This window comes from Colias croceus, chromosome 5 (assembly GCF_905220415.1).
Source record: "Colias croceus chromosome 5, ilColCroc2.1".
NCBI lineage: Eukaryota > Metazoa > Arthropoda > Insecta > Lepidoptera > Pieridae > Colias > Colias croceus.
The window spans coordinates 3,042,379-3,059,504 of NC_059541.1; the positions used below are offsets into that span (position 1 = coordinate 3,042,379).

The 17,126-nt window shown below is 33.5% G+C and overlaps 4 protein-coding genes across 6 annotated transcripts; 3 read left to right on the forward strand and 1 right to left on the reverse strand.

Annotated features, from left to right (window-relative positions):
• Nucleotides 1-536: 536 nt before the first annotated feature.
• On the forward strand, nucleotides 537-2,509 carry LOC123691960. The gene is made up of 3 exons (XM_045636556.1): nucleotides 537-659; nucleotides 1,449-1,528; nucleotides 2,192-2,509. Exons 1-3 carry the CDS (start codon nucleotides 569-571, stop codon nucleotides 2,378-2,380), a joined length of 360 nt encoding a protein of 119 aa, XP_045492512.1. The 5' UTR covers nucleotides 537-568; the 3' UTR covers nucleotides 2,381-2,509.
• A 485-nt stretch (nucleotides 2,510-2,994) lies between these two features.
• LOC123691823 lies at nucleotides 2,995-4,102 on the forward strand. Its single transcript, XM_045636396.1, has 3 exons — nucleotides 2,995-3,196; nucleotides 3,552-3,631; nucleotides 3,902-4,102. Exons 1-3 carry the CDS (start codon nucleotides 3,109-3,111, stop codon nucleotides 4,097-4,099), a joined length of 366 nt encoding a protein of 121 aa, XP_045492352.1. The 5' UTR covers nucleotides 2,995-3,108; the 3' UTR covers nucleotides 4,100-4,102.
• Nucleotides 4,103-4,740: 638 nt separating this feature from the next.
• Nucleotides 4,741-7,537, forward strand: LOC123691814. The gene is made up of 10 exons (XM_045636381.1): nucleotides 4,741-4,972; nucleotides 5,362-5,424; nucleotides 5,585-5,746; nucleotides 5,834-5,965; nucleotides 6,058-6,134; nucleotides 6,216-6,305; nucleotides 6,391-6,546; nucleotides 6,794-6,921; nucleotides 7,129-7,235; nucleotides 7,313-7,537. The coding sequence occupies exons 1-10, from the start codon at nucleotides 4,850-4,852 to the stop codon at nucleotides 7,487-7,489; spliced, it is 1,215 nt and encodes a 404-aa protein (XP_045492337.1). The 5' UTR covers nucleotides 4,741-4,849; the 3' UTR covers nucleotides 7,490-7,537.
• A 56-nt stretch (nucleotides 7,538-7,593) lies between these two features.
• On the reverse strand, nucleotides 7,594-16,690 carry LOC123691658 (leukocyte surface antigen CD53-like). 3 transcript variants are annotated; one of them, XM_045636166.1, is made up of 6 exons: nucleotides 16,522-16,690; nucleotides 14,547-14,631; nucleotides 9,014-9,205; nucleotides 8,427-8,681; nucleotides 7,981-8,112; nucleotides 7,594-7,784 (listed from the first exon to the last, which is right to left on the reverse strand). In XM_045636166.1, the coding sequence occupies exons 2-6, from the start codon at nucleotides 14,622-14,624 to the stop codon at nucleotides 7,737-7,739; spliced, it is 705 nt and encodes a 234-aa protein (XP_045492122.1). In that variant the 5' UTR covers nucleotides 14,625-14,631; nucleotides 16,522-16,690; the 3' UTR covers nucleotides 7,594-7,736. The 3 variants fall into 3 exon arrangements, with proteins under 3 accessions (XP_045492122.1, XP_045492119.1, XP_045492121.1); XM_045636163.1 differs by lacking the exon at nucleotides 16,522-16,690 and adding an exon at nucleotides 14,998-15,207; XM_045636165.1 differs by lacking the exon at nucleotides 16,522-16,690 and adding an exon at nucleotides 14,868-14,990.
• Between the last annotated feature and the right edge of the window lie 436 nt (nucleotides 16,691-17,126).

The window sequence follows — 17,126 nt, forward strand, 5'->3', positions numbered from 1 at the left end:
GAAAAATAATGTTCTACTAATGAACCTTAAATCGCGATAATAGGTAATTAAAATGATCCTCTAACAATTAGCCACGGAATGCAAACGGCACATATGAGCACTTGCTATTGTAAAATAACCCCTTTAGCGTTACACTACAAGTTTAAAATACTCTCAACAGTAATTTACTTATTGATTTGTTAATCTTTACAGTATACAGGGCCGCCGCAAGGCGGGTGTTTATAATTTTATGTAAATGTTCATAGCACATCGCATGGGCGGGCAGCACGTCCTGAAAGCGGCAAATCAAAAGATCATAATTCAAATAATTTAATGATTAAGTAGGTACATTTTATTGACATCCTAGGTATTCCTAGAAAATTAATTAAAAGAGAAAAAGACTTGACAGTTTTAATGTGAAAATTAAATTCAAGTGAATGAATTGTGTAACTTAAAACCTAGCCTACAACCTAGCCTACTTGCAATTATACCGGGGCAGCCTAAAAACAACAAACAGCGGCCCTGAGTTCAAGGTTTAAAGATCTATATATGTTAAGATGCAAGTGTTTTTTACTATTTTGTATAAACTATGAAGTCGTTTATATTTGGCGTTTTATTTGTTTTGGCTCATAATTCATGCTGTTGTGCAGACAGTAGTACTGTGGATGTTTTTGAGTTCGGTAAGTTAAATCTATGCAGCCAAGCCAAGGATTCGTGCCAGCTATACAAATAAAATATTTTCGAATTAAAATTCATATAGTTACTTGGTGCTTTCCATTTTCATTTCGTTAGAGTTACAGCGCTTACAAATTTCCCTTTCCCAAACCATTCGTTTTACACGCTTTTTACATGATTGGATAGAGTTTCATCGTATTATCTAGTATATTATTATTAGTCTGTGGTATTATCTATACTAATATTATAAAGCTGAAGAGTTTGTTTGATTGTTTGTTGGAAAGCGCTAATCTCAGGAACTACTGGTCCGATTTGAAAAATTATTTCGGTGTTAGATAGCCCATTTATCGAGGAAGGCTATAAGGCTATATTATATCATCACGCTAAAACCAACAGGAGTGGAGCACTGCGGGTAAAACCGCAGGACACACACGTAGTAAGGTACATTATATAGAAATATAATCTGAATATAATTATAATACCCGTATTTTTACTCTCTCAAGTAATCATTGAATTCATTTGATGAGGAGCAATGAGCAAGCTTTACCCTGTTCATTCTTATTTTTCTAAAATCATGTTATATTTTAAATTCTCATGTGCAGTGTTAAAAAGTGTAGAGTTGGATTTGGATATACATTGCACACACCTACTAAATATATGAATATTATGACTTTGGAACTGATTAGTCACCGCTGCGCATCATAAAATAATTAGGTAGCTACGTTTTGTTTAGAACCAGATTAAATAAGCGTACTATTTACCTACTACCTACTGACACCTTTTACCATCCCCAGGTAATAATGAAGGACATGTTGCATTTACAAAATCTGGTAAAATTGGTGTACTGGAAAAAAACGTCGACGTACCTATTATTGTAAGTACTTCACTACATAGTATAAAACAAAGTCGCTTTCTCTGTCCCTATGTCCCTATGTCCCCTTGTATGCTTAAATCTTTAATACTACGCAACGGATTTTGATGCGGTTTTTTTTAATAGATAGAGCGATTCAAGAGGAAGGTTTTAGTATATATAATTTATTAGGTTTTAGACAAAGCGAAGCCGCGGGCGGTAAGCTAGTATTTTATAAATTTATATTTTCTAGGAACTGAGTACGAATTGAATAAATTCTCTTTAAACTGTTATACGGTCTGCATAAAAGTTACCATACGACACACATAGCACATCATTCTCTATTTGAAAAGAATTTTCAACAATTTCTTTAGCATTTAACAATTGAAAGATCGTATCATATCGATTCGTTTTATGCTTTTATCAATAAAAAAACATAAAACGAAGAATATTGGCATTGAGATGAGCTCGTCCAAACCCTTACTCTGTCTAGATATGTAACATCCATTTTATTAGATAATAGATGTGTTAATAGTGAGTCAAGAGTCGGACGTATTCACTAAGTCTGATAATAATCCAGTCCTGCCTACAAGTGGTAAAAATTTTACTTAATGAAACATAATACCCGAAAACTAGGCATAATTTTCAGCATCTTGTCATGACCTGTAAGATCTTTTTCGATTTCAGTTACCATACTGCATGGAGTTGAGATATGTGCGGGTAGACGTAGATAACGCTATCGGGCCTCCAAAGGTGGATTTCGACGCAGACGTGAACACGGTCCGCATTAGATACCGGCGAGGACAGTTCAGTATTTCCAGCTATACAGTGACTGCCAAAGCTGTGCAATCGAGTATTTGCGGCCAACCGTATTAGTGAAATTCACTCTCCGTAGTACAAAAGGATAAAGGATAATAAGAAATAACTAATATTAAAAAATATATATTTGACTTCATAGTTATGTTAAATCAGGAATATATATTCTTCTTATAAATAACTATGGGACGGGCCATCTTACTATATTTATAAATGTAATATTTATAAAATAATGATTATATGAAGTGAATATTTTAATTTTTGTTTTATTTTTATCCCAAAATTTATAGCCTAGTCTGACTCTTGTGCTTCTTTATTGGCTTTATTTCTTTATTTAAAAACAATTGCCAATATTTTAATCCTTGAGACAATCTTCCAGAAAAACATTAGCATTTAATGTAGTGACCGGTGATGAACCTGGAGACGATGGATATTGGAGTTAATCGTAAAGAAAAATAACAGACAAATATTATTACTTTTCATAAATATTAGTTTTTAACGCGTGGAGAAGTGGAACCAATTTCGCGGCTCTATGTAGAGCGGCCTCGAACTGAATGTTGAGTCGATCAGTTAGTGGCTAACTGGTTCTTTAGGAAATCTTTACTTCTGCAACATCTTTACTACATCTTTACTGTGCAAGTCCCAAATACTGAGGCTGACTTAATGAGCATTTGCATTGACTGCCGTTAGTTCTTTTATCAACTTTAATGTCATGCTCAATTTGCGAACAACGCTATTATAAATTGAGGAAATTTTAACATTTACCAAGTTCTGTTTTATGCAGCACAATGAGGACACTTATTGTATTTACTTTTTTATGTGCATTCTTGAACAAATTAGAATGTAAAAGCGACACAGTAGATGTATTCGAATTCGGTATGTTATCTACACTAATTAGCTAATTAATACTTTTTGTTTGCTTTTTGTTTAATTTCAATACAAATCTTTTTTAATCTGTTCTGTGATAAATAGGAAGATATATTAAATAGAAGTAGAAAGTATAATTAAAAAATGCACATAACAGTCTTAGCTATTCGAAGATTTTATTTATAAGTAAATATTAATTAAATATACAAGAAATAAAAATGTAAAATTAAATAAATGAACCAACTAAAATCAAACGAAATAATACTGAACAGAAAATTAATAACAGAGTACTTATGTACTTAAAAGCATTAAATTAATTTACAATTTTCACAAAGTTTTAAATCTTTTTTATCGTTTACATTAGGAACACATGAAGGACGCGTGGTATTTTCAACATCCGGTAATATTGGATTATTGAAGAAAAATGTGAAAGTACCACTAAAAGTAAGTTTGTTAAATGGTTAAGAAAATAATAAAACTATTTATTATAGAAATATGTAATACTTATTATTCACAATTATTGCTATGTGATCAATACCTATAACATGTTTTTATCCGTCAAGATTTCTACAGCTTCTGTTGAATCCAGCCATGTCTATATCCAATATGCTAGTTATAACTAATAAGTCCTTACATAGATACCTACTTACATAAAACTTGCTTAAAATCATCAAAATTTTAATTGTAACATATATACCTACTGCATGTTTACAGGTACCATATTGTATGGATCTTACCTACGTTCGAGTGGAAGTGGATAATTGGCGAGCCCCACCAAAAGTAGACTTTGACCCCGAAATCAATACTGTCAACATAAAGTACAGAAGACTACAGTACAGCAAGTCTTCCTATACAGTCATTGCTAAGGGTATTCCTGTTAAAAATTGCGTGAAAAAACAATATTCTAAATAATTGAAGACAAAATATATATAGCTCTTTGATTTCATACCGATTTTAATTATTCATTTACAATTCTATGCCATATTATAACACTATATAAGTTAAAAATTACCTGATATTCAAGCTATATTATTGTGGTACCAGCTCCTCGTCCAGCTCCGTCCTATAGTAGTCTACTTATTGTGTTTTTATTTTTATTTTTTACATTCATTAACCTAATTTAAGTGCATAATTCATCTTGTGATCTGCCCCATACCCCACTAGAGGATACGGTACTTAATTCTTTTACCATTGTTTTACCACCTTTTACACCTTCTTTATGACTTTACATTAGCGTTTAGGTGGTTTAGCTACTATTATGTATTCTGTGCACATATACATATATAAATAATATTTATTCTTCCACAGAGCAAGTGTATTCTTCTTTCTGTCAAATTCAAGTCACTTCATATCGCATTGTTTATTCTAAAATATTTTTTATAAAATCTCTTCAATGTTGAGTTTGATTTAAAGTTTTATAAATTAAATGAAAATTCAGATGTATACTTGGTGACTACCTCCCATATAAAGGAATATCCTATCAAAAGGAAAGTCCTATCCTATCCTATCCTACGTTTGGTATCTCATCGGCAAGTATATTTTAACTGTGTTGATATAAAAATATACTTTATCAAATCCAATTTTCATGTTTAGTATCATACCTATCTAAAGTAGTGCTTGAATGATAAAAACCGAAAGAAGTTTTGGAAGTAGTTTTACAAAATGTTGCCATACCGCGAACGTGCGTGTGATGAATTGCTTGAAAACCCGTTACTGCGAACCCCGCCACCGGAGCCTGAGCGCCCTCGCCCACCTCGTGTTCGTAAACCGAGGGAGTTCAAATTAGTAAGTCACTTCTTATAAAATATAAAACCGTTTGAACACACAATGTTCTTCTATGCTACCTGTTCCTGTATCCTTGAATGGCTAATATTTTCAGTCACCCAATGACCCAACCGATTCTTGTTATTCTAATATGTATTAAGCTATTGCATAGCTTCTATCGCGGGCCTTGAGCGCGGGGACCGAATTGAGAAATTCCGTAACGAAAAAACCTCACGCTCCCCACTCCGACGGGTGGAGGTGTGGCTTGAAGGCATAGCATGCAATAGCTTTACCGCGGCAGTCCCCGAGTGCCACACGTTTTTTTATAAATATTTAACTGATTATTTTGGTACAGCTTCACAGTACAATTAACATTTATTAATAAGCTTATATTTTTGTGTTTTTAACAGCCACCAAGATTCCCTCTTCTATCAAAAGATTTCTATGCAACATGGTGCAATCACCAAAAGGAGGTAAAAAAATATTTTCTCTGAATATATTCTCACAATCCATTTGAATTTTATGAGAAGTACGTTTTTAATCGCATGTAGTACCTATCTATGTTTCCTTAGATAACGTGGTTTGTAAAATGTCTAGTATGTATTTATTTTTTTCACATATCAAAAACTCCAGTTGCAAATGGCCAAACATAAGGTGGACGACCACCCCCCAGAACTTTTTCCCGAACTTTATTTGAAGCCTCGTCGCTTAGACTACTACGCTCGACAACTTGAAGAAAACATGAATGTTAATAAGGAATTACTAAAACGCATCAATCTTATACAACGAACCGGGGTACTAATTTACATTACTTAATATTATGATTTCAAAACAAATAAGCAAATAATATTTTCATCTAATATATACCCTGGCGAATTTCAGGGATTTGTAGATTGTTGGATGTATCCGGAGCTTACGGATACATACAACAAACTTTTGTGTAAGCAAAGACAACGAGTGCTAGATGAAATTCGAAGACAGAACTTATATTTTTATTCCCGACTCTTGATCGCTGTAAGTAATCCGTAACATCTCCTTCACAAAATATTAAACTATGTATGTAAATTCTAAACAAAACTAGTAAGATACATGAAATTTTATTCCAGAGATCCGAGCAACCACTTACGAAAGAACTAGAAGAACTTTGGAAGGATACAAAGCATAAATTAATATTAGGAGCATCGTAAGAGACTTAAAATATTCCGGAATACAAATTTAATGTTTTTTTAAATTAAATTACTTTATGTTGTTGTTTTATTTACAGTTTACCCTTTATTTTATTCAAAACTGAAAAGATTGATCGTGATATAAGGGATCCCGCTTTTGACAAACCACCAAACGCAAATCGCACAAAGTAATCATTAGATACATTGTACACTGTATATTTGATAACAGCCTATATAATATTTTAATAAATTTATTTAATCTGCTTATTTTAGAGTTTCAATGGATATTTGGGTAGTTGGAGGATCTAAAATCGGACGAGTCACGATTGAACTGTTTAATGATATCGCACCCCGAACCTGTCAACTATTTCTCTCTCTTGTGAAAGGTGATAAAAGGGGTCACGCTTATACGGGTACAAGAATATTCAGGTACATTTCCTTATTGAATAACTATTCACTAGGAACGTGGTGTGATCTAATTATCATACATTATTGTTGTAACTTTTGAATAAGCGTGAAGGAAAGGCAATTTAGCCTTATAGTAGACTGAATAACTGCACAAAAGCAATACTTACTAGTTTTTATTATACCTTTCTCTACTTATATGCAAAAATGTATTGGGTATAATTTTGCAATAATTGCTTTTTTGCGTTTTGCATATTACGTTTAATTCTAGAGTAGTACCAGACTTGTACTGTCGAGGTGGCGACGTTACCAAAGATAATGGATTCGGTTGCTACTTACCGGAAGGTCAGACTGATCCTATGGAACCTGAATGTCTACGGCTTAAACATTCCGTTCCAGGTAACTACGTACAAATAAAACTAGCCACTAGATATTATTAAGTCGAACTAACCATTTTTCATTCATACTTGTGTAGTGATTGGTAATATAATAGGTAAGGTAATATTGGTATTTTAAATAAAAAAGCATCTACTGATTTTTATAGGCATACATATTAAGTACATAACTACATTATTTAGAATTTAAAATGTTTTATTATATTTAAAGGCGTCTTATCTATGGTGGTAACATCGGATAATGAAGTGTGCGGACAGTTCAATATAATTTTCAAACCCCTGCCACAATTTGATGGCAAGCATGTTGTCTTCGGCAGGGTAAAGATAATTAAAATACATACATTTCTATATTTTTCTATGTATAGATAAAAAAATAAACAATATTCATATTTCAGATAATAGGAGGGCCAGCGCAAGCGCTAGAAAGAATCAGTGCTTTAGGTCTCCCATTGGGGACTACTACATCTGACTGCATCATTAAGAGCTGCGGCTGGTACACTCGCACTAATCAGTATAAGGAAGGCAATCCAAATACTATAAAATTCCCACCACGACGAAAAGCTAAAAATTGATTCGACTATATTTTTTATTTGTTATTTTTTTATGTTTGATGTGTTAACATGTGGTTAACATTTATGTATGAGGAGGTTTTATATTATGAATAAAACAAAAAAAAAACAAATCATTTTATTTTATTTGCTCCTTAATTTGAGAAATAAATTAAAAATGTATTGCGCACGTTCAACGCGAAACATCCAATTAACCGAAGTTATCCTAATTACAGTCAAAATACTTAATCAACAAAAAAGTCTTTTTCTGTCACTCTATTTTCACGAATAATCCACAAGAGAAGATTAACGCCAATACCTGAAAATAAATTTAATAATGTGATGATTAAATTTAAAGCTATTCAGAAGGTAACTCGGTGACTATTGTTCACAAGATTCATATTTGATCTATCATAATAATAATGATTTTAAGTGGGGGTAAGTACTTTAAGAGTAAAAAATTAACGTTTTTTCTGATGATATTCATAAGAAAAATCATATCACACATCACATACCATAACCAAGGCTACAATAATAGCTACTGCGCCGACATACGCGGCGTCTTCGCGAAGCAAGTCGATGGTCTTGTTGAGACAACCGTCCATGTGCATCGTGGTCGGGTTTGGCGAATATTTGCAGTCCAGTCGCTGGAAAATTACATGTTATTTTATAGGATTAAGCCAGTTCGGTTCGCGTAATGATAGTTTTGCAGTTTTACTTGCATTGTGTTAAAAACAATAGAGTTTATATTGAGGACATACAAAAATATATTCCAGTCAGTTGGGCATTGCTTATTTTATTTTATTTTAACAGCACACATTCATTTGATTTTGGGTAGAAGGCATAATGAACTACATTTCCAGGATGATAACAAAATTATTTATCACCAGTCAGTAATTAAAGATGACGGTTAAAAATCCTGAAAATACATGTACATTACAATTTACAATCAAGTACCCACCTTGCCCGGGTACAGCTCCTTACAGCAGCTCTCAGGAACATTGCCGTTCCAGTCGTTATGACTCTTAACCCCACAGCACTGCAGATACGTCTGTGTGTCGTCCCACGCCTTGGTGTATTCGTGCTTCACTCCATAGTTAGGAATAGACGCGTGCATCTCCCGGTCCAGTGTTGAGAGGACCTTCTCCCGGAACACGAATAAAAGGATCCCGCCAACTAGCATTGCGACGAAGATTATGAATACCAGGATATAATACTGAAAGCGAAAAATGATATTTAATATTACCGATCACAATCAAAATTTCAACAAAACTAGTAGGTACATAAATGAGAAATTTAAAAAAAATAGAAAAAAAAAGTCGATTACGCATCCGCATCTTTTGTCTCACGCCCGCCTCGCTCGCCGACTGTTGATGAATTTCTTTTAAATTCTTTAAAATTTATCATATATAAGCATTTGAATGCTATAAAACTAAATATCAAACTAGAAGATAATTCCCATGAAAATATATTTAAAATTGATTAAACCATAAGACCTTATTAAATATGTATTTCGTATCTTAATGTTAAAATTACAAAAATAATTACCGTCAACAGCATGCACTTGACTTCTTTAGCGGCGCCGCAGCAGCCAAGGAAGGACAGCAGCATGATGGCGGCGCCCATAGCCACGACCACGACCACAGAAGCAATAAACATGTTATTGCTCATGAGCGTGCTCGAGAAAGACCGGGACGTCCAAATCCATGCTCCTATCGCTACTGCTAGCAGACCACCTAACTGGAAAATAATACTTGATGCTGCTGCTGCTGATGTTATTAGCTCATAAAGCTAATAACATCGTTAATTTCATTGAAAGATTTTGGTCGAGATTAGGGATTGCTGTTAAAATTTGAAATTGCAGCCTTCTTACATTTACATTGTGCATTGTACTAGATCTGTGATGCATTGTCAATGTCATTTATTTTATTGCTATAATCTGTGGTTGACTTCCTTGTTCTTCTTTCGCGTCGTCCGTGACTGTAACTGTACCTAATTGTGTCTGATTTAATTAAAACAGTTTCTAATAACTTGTAAAACCGTGTTTTAATTACAACAACAGGTTATGGGCCCAGGACAACCTGCCGTAGTACAGATTACAGTCGAATAATAAATAATAATTATTAGTCCGTCAAACTTACCGCGTGCATAACCTCACAGTTACCGGCTCGCGACTAAGTTTTTTCAGATTTATATAAAAATTACAAATATGGCTGGAACTAACTCTATAATGTCGATCGAGAAGTTGAGGGGTCGTGACAATTGGGCAAATTGGAGTTTTGCAGTTACGGCATACCTCCAACATGAAGATTTGCATAACTGTATTTTGAAAGCACCAGATGCTTCCGATCCCAACGCAATGAAGCAAGACACCAAAGCAAAATCAAAGCTTATATTGTTGATCGACCCAATTTTATATGTGCACATACAGGATGCACAAAATGCAAAACAGGTGTGGGACAATTTGACAAAGGCGTTTGAAGACCAAGGACTGACACGGAAAGTTGGCTTATTAAAAGAATTGATTAACACTGATTTAGAAAGCAGCTTGTCAGTGGAAGACTATGTAAATAAAATTATGACAGCCGCGCACAAATTAAGGAATATAAAATTTCATGTCGATGATGAGTGGTTGGGCACATTAATGCTGGCAGGGCTGCCAGATATGTATAAGCCTATGATTATGGGCTTAGAAAGTTCCGGTATGAAGATTAGTGCTGACTTAGTAAAAAATAAATTACTACAGGAAGTGAAAATGTCAGACACTACTGCACTTTATACAAACACAAAAAAATACTTGCCCAAAAGTGATAAGAAAGGCCCTAGATGTTTTAATTGTAATAAGTACGGACATCTCAGCAAAAATTGTTGGCATAAAAAGACAACCAGTAAAAAAACAGATAAAGACACAGGTTATGTTGCAGCTTTTACAGCATCCACAGCAAATGACTCTAATTCTTGGCATGTTGACTCAGGAGCATCCATGCATATGACTATGCACCGGGACTGGCTCACTGACATCACCGTATCACCTGTACCGAGCATAAGGATTGCTAACAACACAGAATTAAAAGTTGAATGCTGCGGGAATGTATGTATTAAGGTAAAGGCACATGATGGCAGCACCGATTCAATACAGGTGAGGAATGTTTTATTTGTACCAGAATTGAAAACTAATTTATTATCAGTCAGCAAAATAATTCAAAGTGGATGCAATGTAATATTTAATGAATCTGGCTGTAAAATTTACAATGCTAGTAACAAATTAGTAGCACATGCTAGATTAATGAATGCAACATATCTCTTAAACACTTTTCAAGAAATGCAAGTCATGATGGCCAAGGCTGATGATGATACTTATCTGTGGCACCAAAGGATGGGTCATTTAAATTTCACAAGTCTTAATAAGGTACCTCTCTGTACAGAAGGAGTCAACTTGTCAACAGGTATGGAAAATTCCATCTGTGTTACCTGTCTTGAAGGCAAGCAAACGAGAAAACCGTTCCCTGCTGAAGGTTCCCGAGCAACCAGCTTGCTAGAACTTATCCACACTGATGTGTGTGGACCGATGCAGCAGACATCAATAGGAGGAGCAAGGTATTTTGTAACCTTTATTGATGACTTTTCTCGCCGAGTATGCGTATATCCTATAAAAAACAAAAGTGAAGTATTTGAAAAATTTGTTGAATATAAAAATAGAGTGGAAAATGAATTGAATAAAAAAATAAAAATTCTTAGATCTGACAATGGAACTGAATATAAAAATAATATTTTTGAGACTTACCTGAAAAAGCATGGAATTTTGCACCAGACATCAAATCCATACTCACCTGAACAAAATGGATTAAGCGAACGAATGAACCGTACACTTATTGAGCGTGCTAAATGTATGTTGTTAAACTCTGGTTTACAGAAAGATTTTTGGGCTGAAGCAGTAACTACAGCAGCTTACATAGTGAACCGCTCTCCCACCCGCAGTTTATCAGATGCAACACCATATGAAGTATGGACTGGAAAAAGGCCAAATTTGAGTCACATGAGAATATTCGGATGTCCTGCGATGGTACATATTCCTAAAGAAAATAGAAGTAAGTTGGATGTAAAGTCACGAAAATTGATATTTGTTGGTTATAGCGACGGTACAAAAGGCTACAAATTCATAGATTCTGAAACAAAGAAAGGAATTGTAAGTAGAGATGTTGTCTTTTTGGAAAATTCAATAAAACAAAATAATGTTGTAGTACCAATTTCTAGTAGTGAAAATATAGAATCAACATGTAATGTTAAGCCTACAAATGTAAATTCTGAGTTGAATGAAAATTCACTGGATAATTCCCAATCTAAAGATATAACCTCCGCAACAGATAGCGATGATTCTTTTCATTCCAATGACGATGACATATCTCTGTACATACCTGAAAGAAAAATTGAATTAATACCGAATAGTAACATAACAACAAGATCAAAAAGGTTAATAAAAGATAATAATACTTACCTCTGCATAGATGGAGTTACATTACCTGATGTGCCGCAGACATACTCTGAAGCTGTGTCATGCCGGGATGGAGACAAATGGAAACAATCAATTCAGGAGGAGCTTAAGGCACACAAACAAAATGAAACCTGGACGTTGGTAGAGAAGCCTCCAAATGTCAAGACTATTGGATGCAAGTGGGTCTTTCGTATCAAAGATGAGCCAACAGGTATGATTTATAAATCTAGATTATGTGCCAAGGGATGTTCACAAAGCTATCAAATTGATTATACAGAAACATTTTCTCCAACGGTGAGATATGACTCAGTCCGAATTATACTAACTGAAGTATGTCAACACAATCTTGAAATGATACAGTTTGATATTAAAACTGCTTTTCTGTATGGAGACATAACAGAAAATATATATATGTATCCACCTGAAGGATTAGATGTTCCATCAAACTATATTTGTAAATTAAAGAAATCTCTTTATGGATTAAAACAAGCTCCAAGGTGTTGGAACTCTAAGTTCAAAACTGTTCTGAACAATTTTGGTTTTAATAACAGTCACTCAGATCAATGTGTCTATACAGGTCATGTAAATGGTATTAAAGTTTATTTGTTGTTATATGTTGACGATGGATTAATAATATCAAAGGATAAATCTGTAATTGATAAAGTTATAAGTCAGCTAAAAGAAAATTTTGAAGTTAAAACTATGGAGCCAAGAAATTTTGTTGGTTTGCAAATAGAGAGGTCTAAAGGACACTTATTCATTCATCAAACAAAATATATTGAAAAATTATTGATAAAATTTAACATGAGCAATGCTAATGGATGTAGTATACCTATTGATCCTCATACTTCCCTAATAAAGAAAAAGGTGACACTTGAAGAGAGAATACCATATAGAGAGGCTGTAGGTTCTCTTATGCACTTAGCTATTGTAAGTAGGCCTGACATCATGTTTGGAGTCAGCTTAGTTAGTAGGTATCTTGATTGCTATGATGACACTCACTGGGTTGTTGTTAAAAAGATACTTAAATATTTAAAAGAAACTAAAGAATATGGTATAAATTATTCTTCAACAGACAATAATATAGTAGAAGGGTATAGTGATTCAGACTATGCCACAGACACCGACTCTAGAAGATCTACTTCTGGGTATGTTTTCATAAAAAATGGTGCAGCTGTCACTTGGTCGAGTCAACGGCAACAGAGCATTGCACTGAGCACCACAGAGGCAGAATTCATGGCTGCGTGTTCGGCCACAAAAGAAGCTTTATGGATTAAAAGATTACTTTGTGATATTAGTGCGTATAATCAGGATTCAATTTGCTTAAATGTAGACAATCAAAGTGCAATTTCAGTAATTAAAAATGTAGATTTTCATAAAAGGTGTAAGCACATTGATGTAAAGTATAAATTTGTAAAGGAGAAGTTTCAAGAGAATGAAATAGATTTAAGCTATATATGTACTAATGAACAGTGTGCAGATATATTTACTAAACCCCTTTCTCGAATGAGATTTCAATATTTAAGAGATAAAATAGGTGTAAAATTAAAGATGTAATTTTTGTTTTGTTGTAATACATATTAATGTATCAGTACACTGTTACAAACTGTGTGTATGACTATGTATGTCATTTTTGATAATTTTTTGTTTTGATCTGTGTTTATATGTAAAGGAATATGTAAAGTAAATTGTAGTTTAGACTGAAGAAGGCTTTAATTTGGTGGGTGTGTTAAAATTTGAAATTGCAGCCTTCTTACATTTACATTGTGCATTGTACTAGATCTGTGATGCATTGTCAATGTCATTTATTTTATTGCTATAATCTGTGGTTGACTTCCTTGTTCTTCTTTCGCGTCGTCCGTGACTGTAACTGTACCTAATTGTGTCTGATTTAATTAAAACAGTTTCTAATAACTTGTAAAACCGTGTTTTAATTACAACAACAATTGCCCTAATCGCAACTTATCCCTAAAAATAGTTTTCTGTTTGAACCTAAATTCACGTTCATAGGTCAAGTAGTTTACGAAATGTTGCAATTAGTAGGTATAGAAACTTAAGAATACGTATATAAATAACTGCTGCTAATATCTATTATCTTCTCAATATCTTCTCAATATTTCTATTAAAGTACAATATTGTTTGTGCTTAGTGTTTGTGTATCTATTAACTATTTTCAGAAATGCAAGTTTTAAAATAATAGCATGTAGGATGTAAGTATGTAGCATTTGATGTAAAAAATAAGCCGTAAAATTGAGATGCTAGATAGGTAAGTATAATTATTAAACATAAAGTGATGGAAAGACTAGTTTCTACAAAAGGATTTGGAAAAACTTGAAAGGGTCTCAGTTCACTCTGGACATCAAGTTGAGAACCTATTTAATATTCTCTACAGCTTTATTGGTTTGTTTTCTTAATTAAACGTATTTTTTACCGAAGAAGAACCGTTTTTTTTTTTAAAAAAGGAGTTCTCAATCTGGCTGGTATATTTTTGATTCTTCTAGTTTCATCTTTGATTTTGATTTTATTTTATCCATGTTCATAGCCACTGCTTTATAAGGTAACTATAAAAAAAATAAAAGATTTACTTACAAATGTGACAACATTAATGGCGACCAGGGAAACCTTCATACACCGGCCGCAGCTGTCCATCGCGCCGCTCATCGCCATCGCCACCCTAAATTGCATTATTTGTATTGTACACACAGCATTAAATATATTCAACAAAGATTATCCTAACGATTATTACTATGCAGTAATTATACCAAATGTATCGAATTCATACAACAACTAATCCCATAGTATAACCATGGACGAATATTGGGTCCATGGTATAACATTGAATTGTTTCCTAACCTAGCAATTTTTTATTGCTTAGAATTTTTCATTTATTATGTAAAGTAAAATATTTACCGTTCATCATGAGGTGATATTTGATCTTCCATTTATAAATGAAATATTAAAGCATATAAGATACCAAAATTATTACGAACATCCTATAAACCAATAAAAACAAACACTGATCTAGTAAGCCGTGGTATACCTCCAATGCCTTTCGGAATATTTCGTTTTTGATGCACCATGATTATGCGTTAATCTAGGTCTTATATTTAGAATCTTCTTCATCCCACTAAAATAATTAGCAGTGAAGATAATTCAATTTTATCAATTTTGATTTTCAAAAATGATTCGTGTAAAAAACATCTTTCTTTCTACACTCCATTTCACACACTTTCGATTTATAAACTACTGTCATTTTATATAGAACTTTACCCACTTTTAATATATAATAAATTTAGCAACTACCCACATAACCATGTAACATGTTCTTGTTTTTGTAGTACCATAGAGTAACTGTATTAGATTTAGATGTAATATATGTTTGTATTATATCGAAATACTCGTTAAACAATATGTAAAAAATTGTCTGCCTTTCAGTTTTTCCATCTAATGAACCGATTTTACTACTACTATTGTGAATAATTGGCTAATGTTTAAATATAATATAGATGATAAATCATTTTTCATAATAAGTAAACTATCTTTGTGCCATTTTTCATTCAAATCGGTAAACATGAACAACAAACGAATCTGAAAATAACATACCTACATGACCTACTCTAACAGTAATAGGTAGTAATCAAATAGAAATAGACAAATGTAAGTACATCACATTAACATGTATCAACATAATTCCAGTGTATGCATAGTTGCAGTTTGACTCATCTCTCATCTCCGAGAAACTTAACCTTTTGTTTAACACGTATCACCGAGCTCACCCACGTGTTACAATTAAAAACAATTAATGCCTAGATACAGCTACAGCTAAGCATTAACATTATGTGCCTCCAAAAAAGAGATTAGGTATATTATCTATGTTTACCATCATGCACATAATTAGGTACCTATAGTAGGCACCTAACGCAAAATGGAAGTCCCACATAAGCTACCGATACGATTACAAAACAAATAATTTCTTATTGGAGTTCCGTAACACAGATGAAGTTATTGTTCCGTAACAGAAGCTCCTAGAGATAAAGATAAATATTATCTGTCGGTTACTTTGTTGAATGAAAGCGCGGGAAACGGGAATTACTGCTTTTACCGCCAATATTTGTTTTACCTAGTGAATGCTTGGTGTAGAATTTTTTTTTTTGTGTGCAATAAACAATTTCTGCACAAAAAACCTTCATCAAATATTCCCTAAATAACTCTATACTACAGTCTCAGAACTTGAAGAAGTTTACTGTGTGCTGAAAAGTTGTTATGCCTTTGGTCATCGTGTTTATAAGGCATACCGTGACGTAAGTATGTATTGTGGTATGTAGGTTTAGTACAAGCATATAAGTATAGGTACAGTATTGCGCGGACGCATCACTCAAGGTGAGGGGTTTATACAAGGTCCACCTGATTCCCTTCTCTCGCGTTAGATAAGTGAAAGTTGCATACAATTTGTAGCGTTACACTTCTTCAACACTTTCATTCAACACAAAATATTAACATCTATTACGGATAACGACATTCTTTAAAAACGCTAGCATAAACGATACAATAAACAAATAATCACCGTCAGAAAAAGCGTCCACAATATAATGATCCAATACACAATTTCACTTAATCATCACTTTACACGAATACTATAGCGTAAACACAAAACAAGCGAGTTCATTCAGTACGTGTAAAAGGCATAGAAAGGTCAACCGTGGTCGGTGATAACAATCCAACTGGTTTGTTTTACGAGTTCGGCACGCAACGCCCCACCAGCCTGTATGGGACAACCTTCGAATGCGATACACATACTTTTAAATTGTTTATAGAACTGCCGTCTGCCTGGGGCTGTGCGCGGCTCCTTACCAGTTACGCACTAGTACTGAAAATAGCATCGCAATCACTAATTAGTATAGGATACAATGTAGAGAAGTATTGCATCCATAATGTAACTATATACTAAAAGCATTTTAATGGCCAAAATATTAAATAGACCATGGTCAAATAGGCTCTATCACGCCCATTTAACGATCGTAAGAACTTACGTTTTTACGACCACATTTTTTTTCTATTTGCATAAATATATAATCATCATATTACAAAAAACGTGCAAAATGTAAATATTGACAATGCTTGCCTTTAATAGATTAAAGAAAAGAGTAGATACTGGAGAAGTTTAAAGAA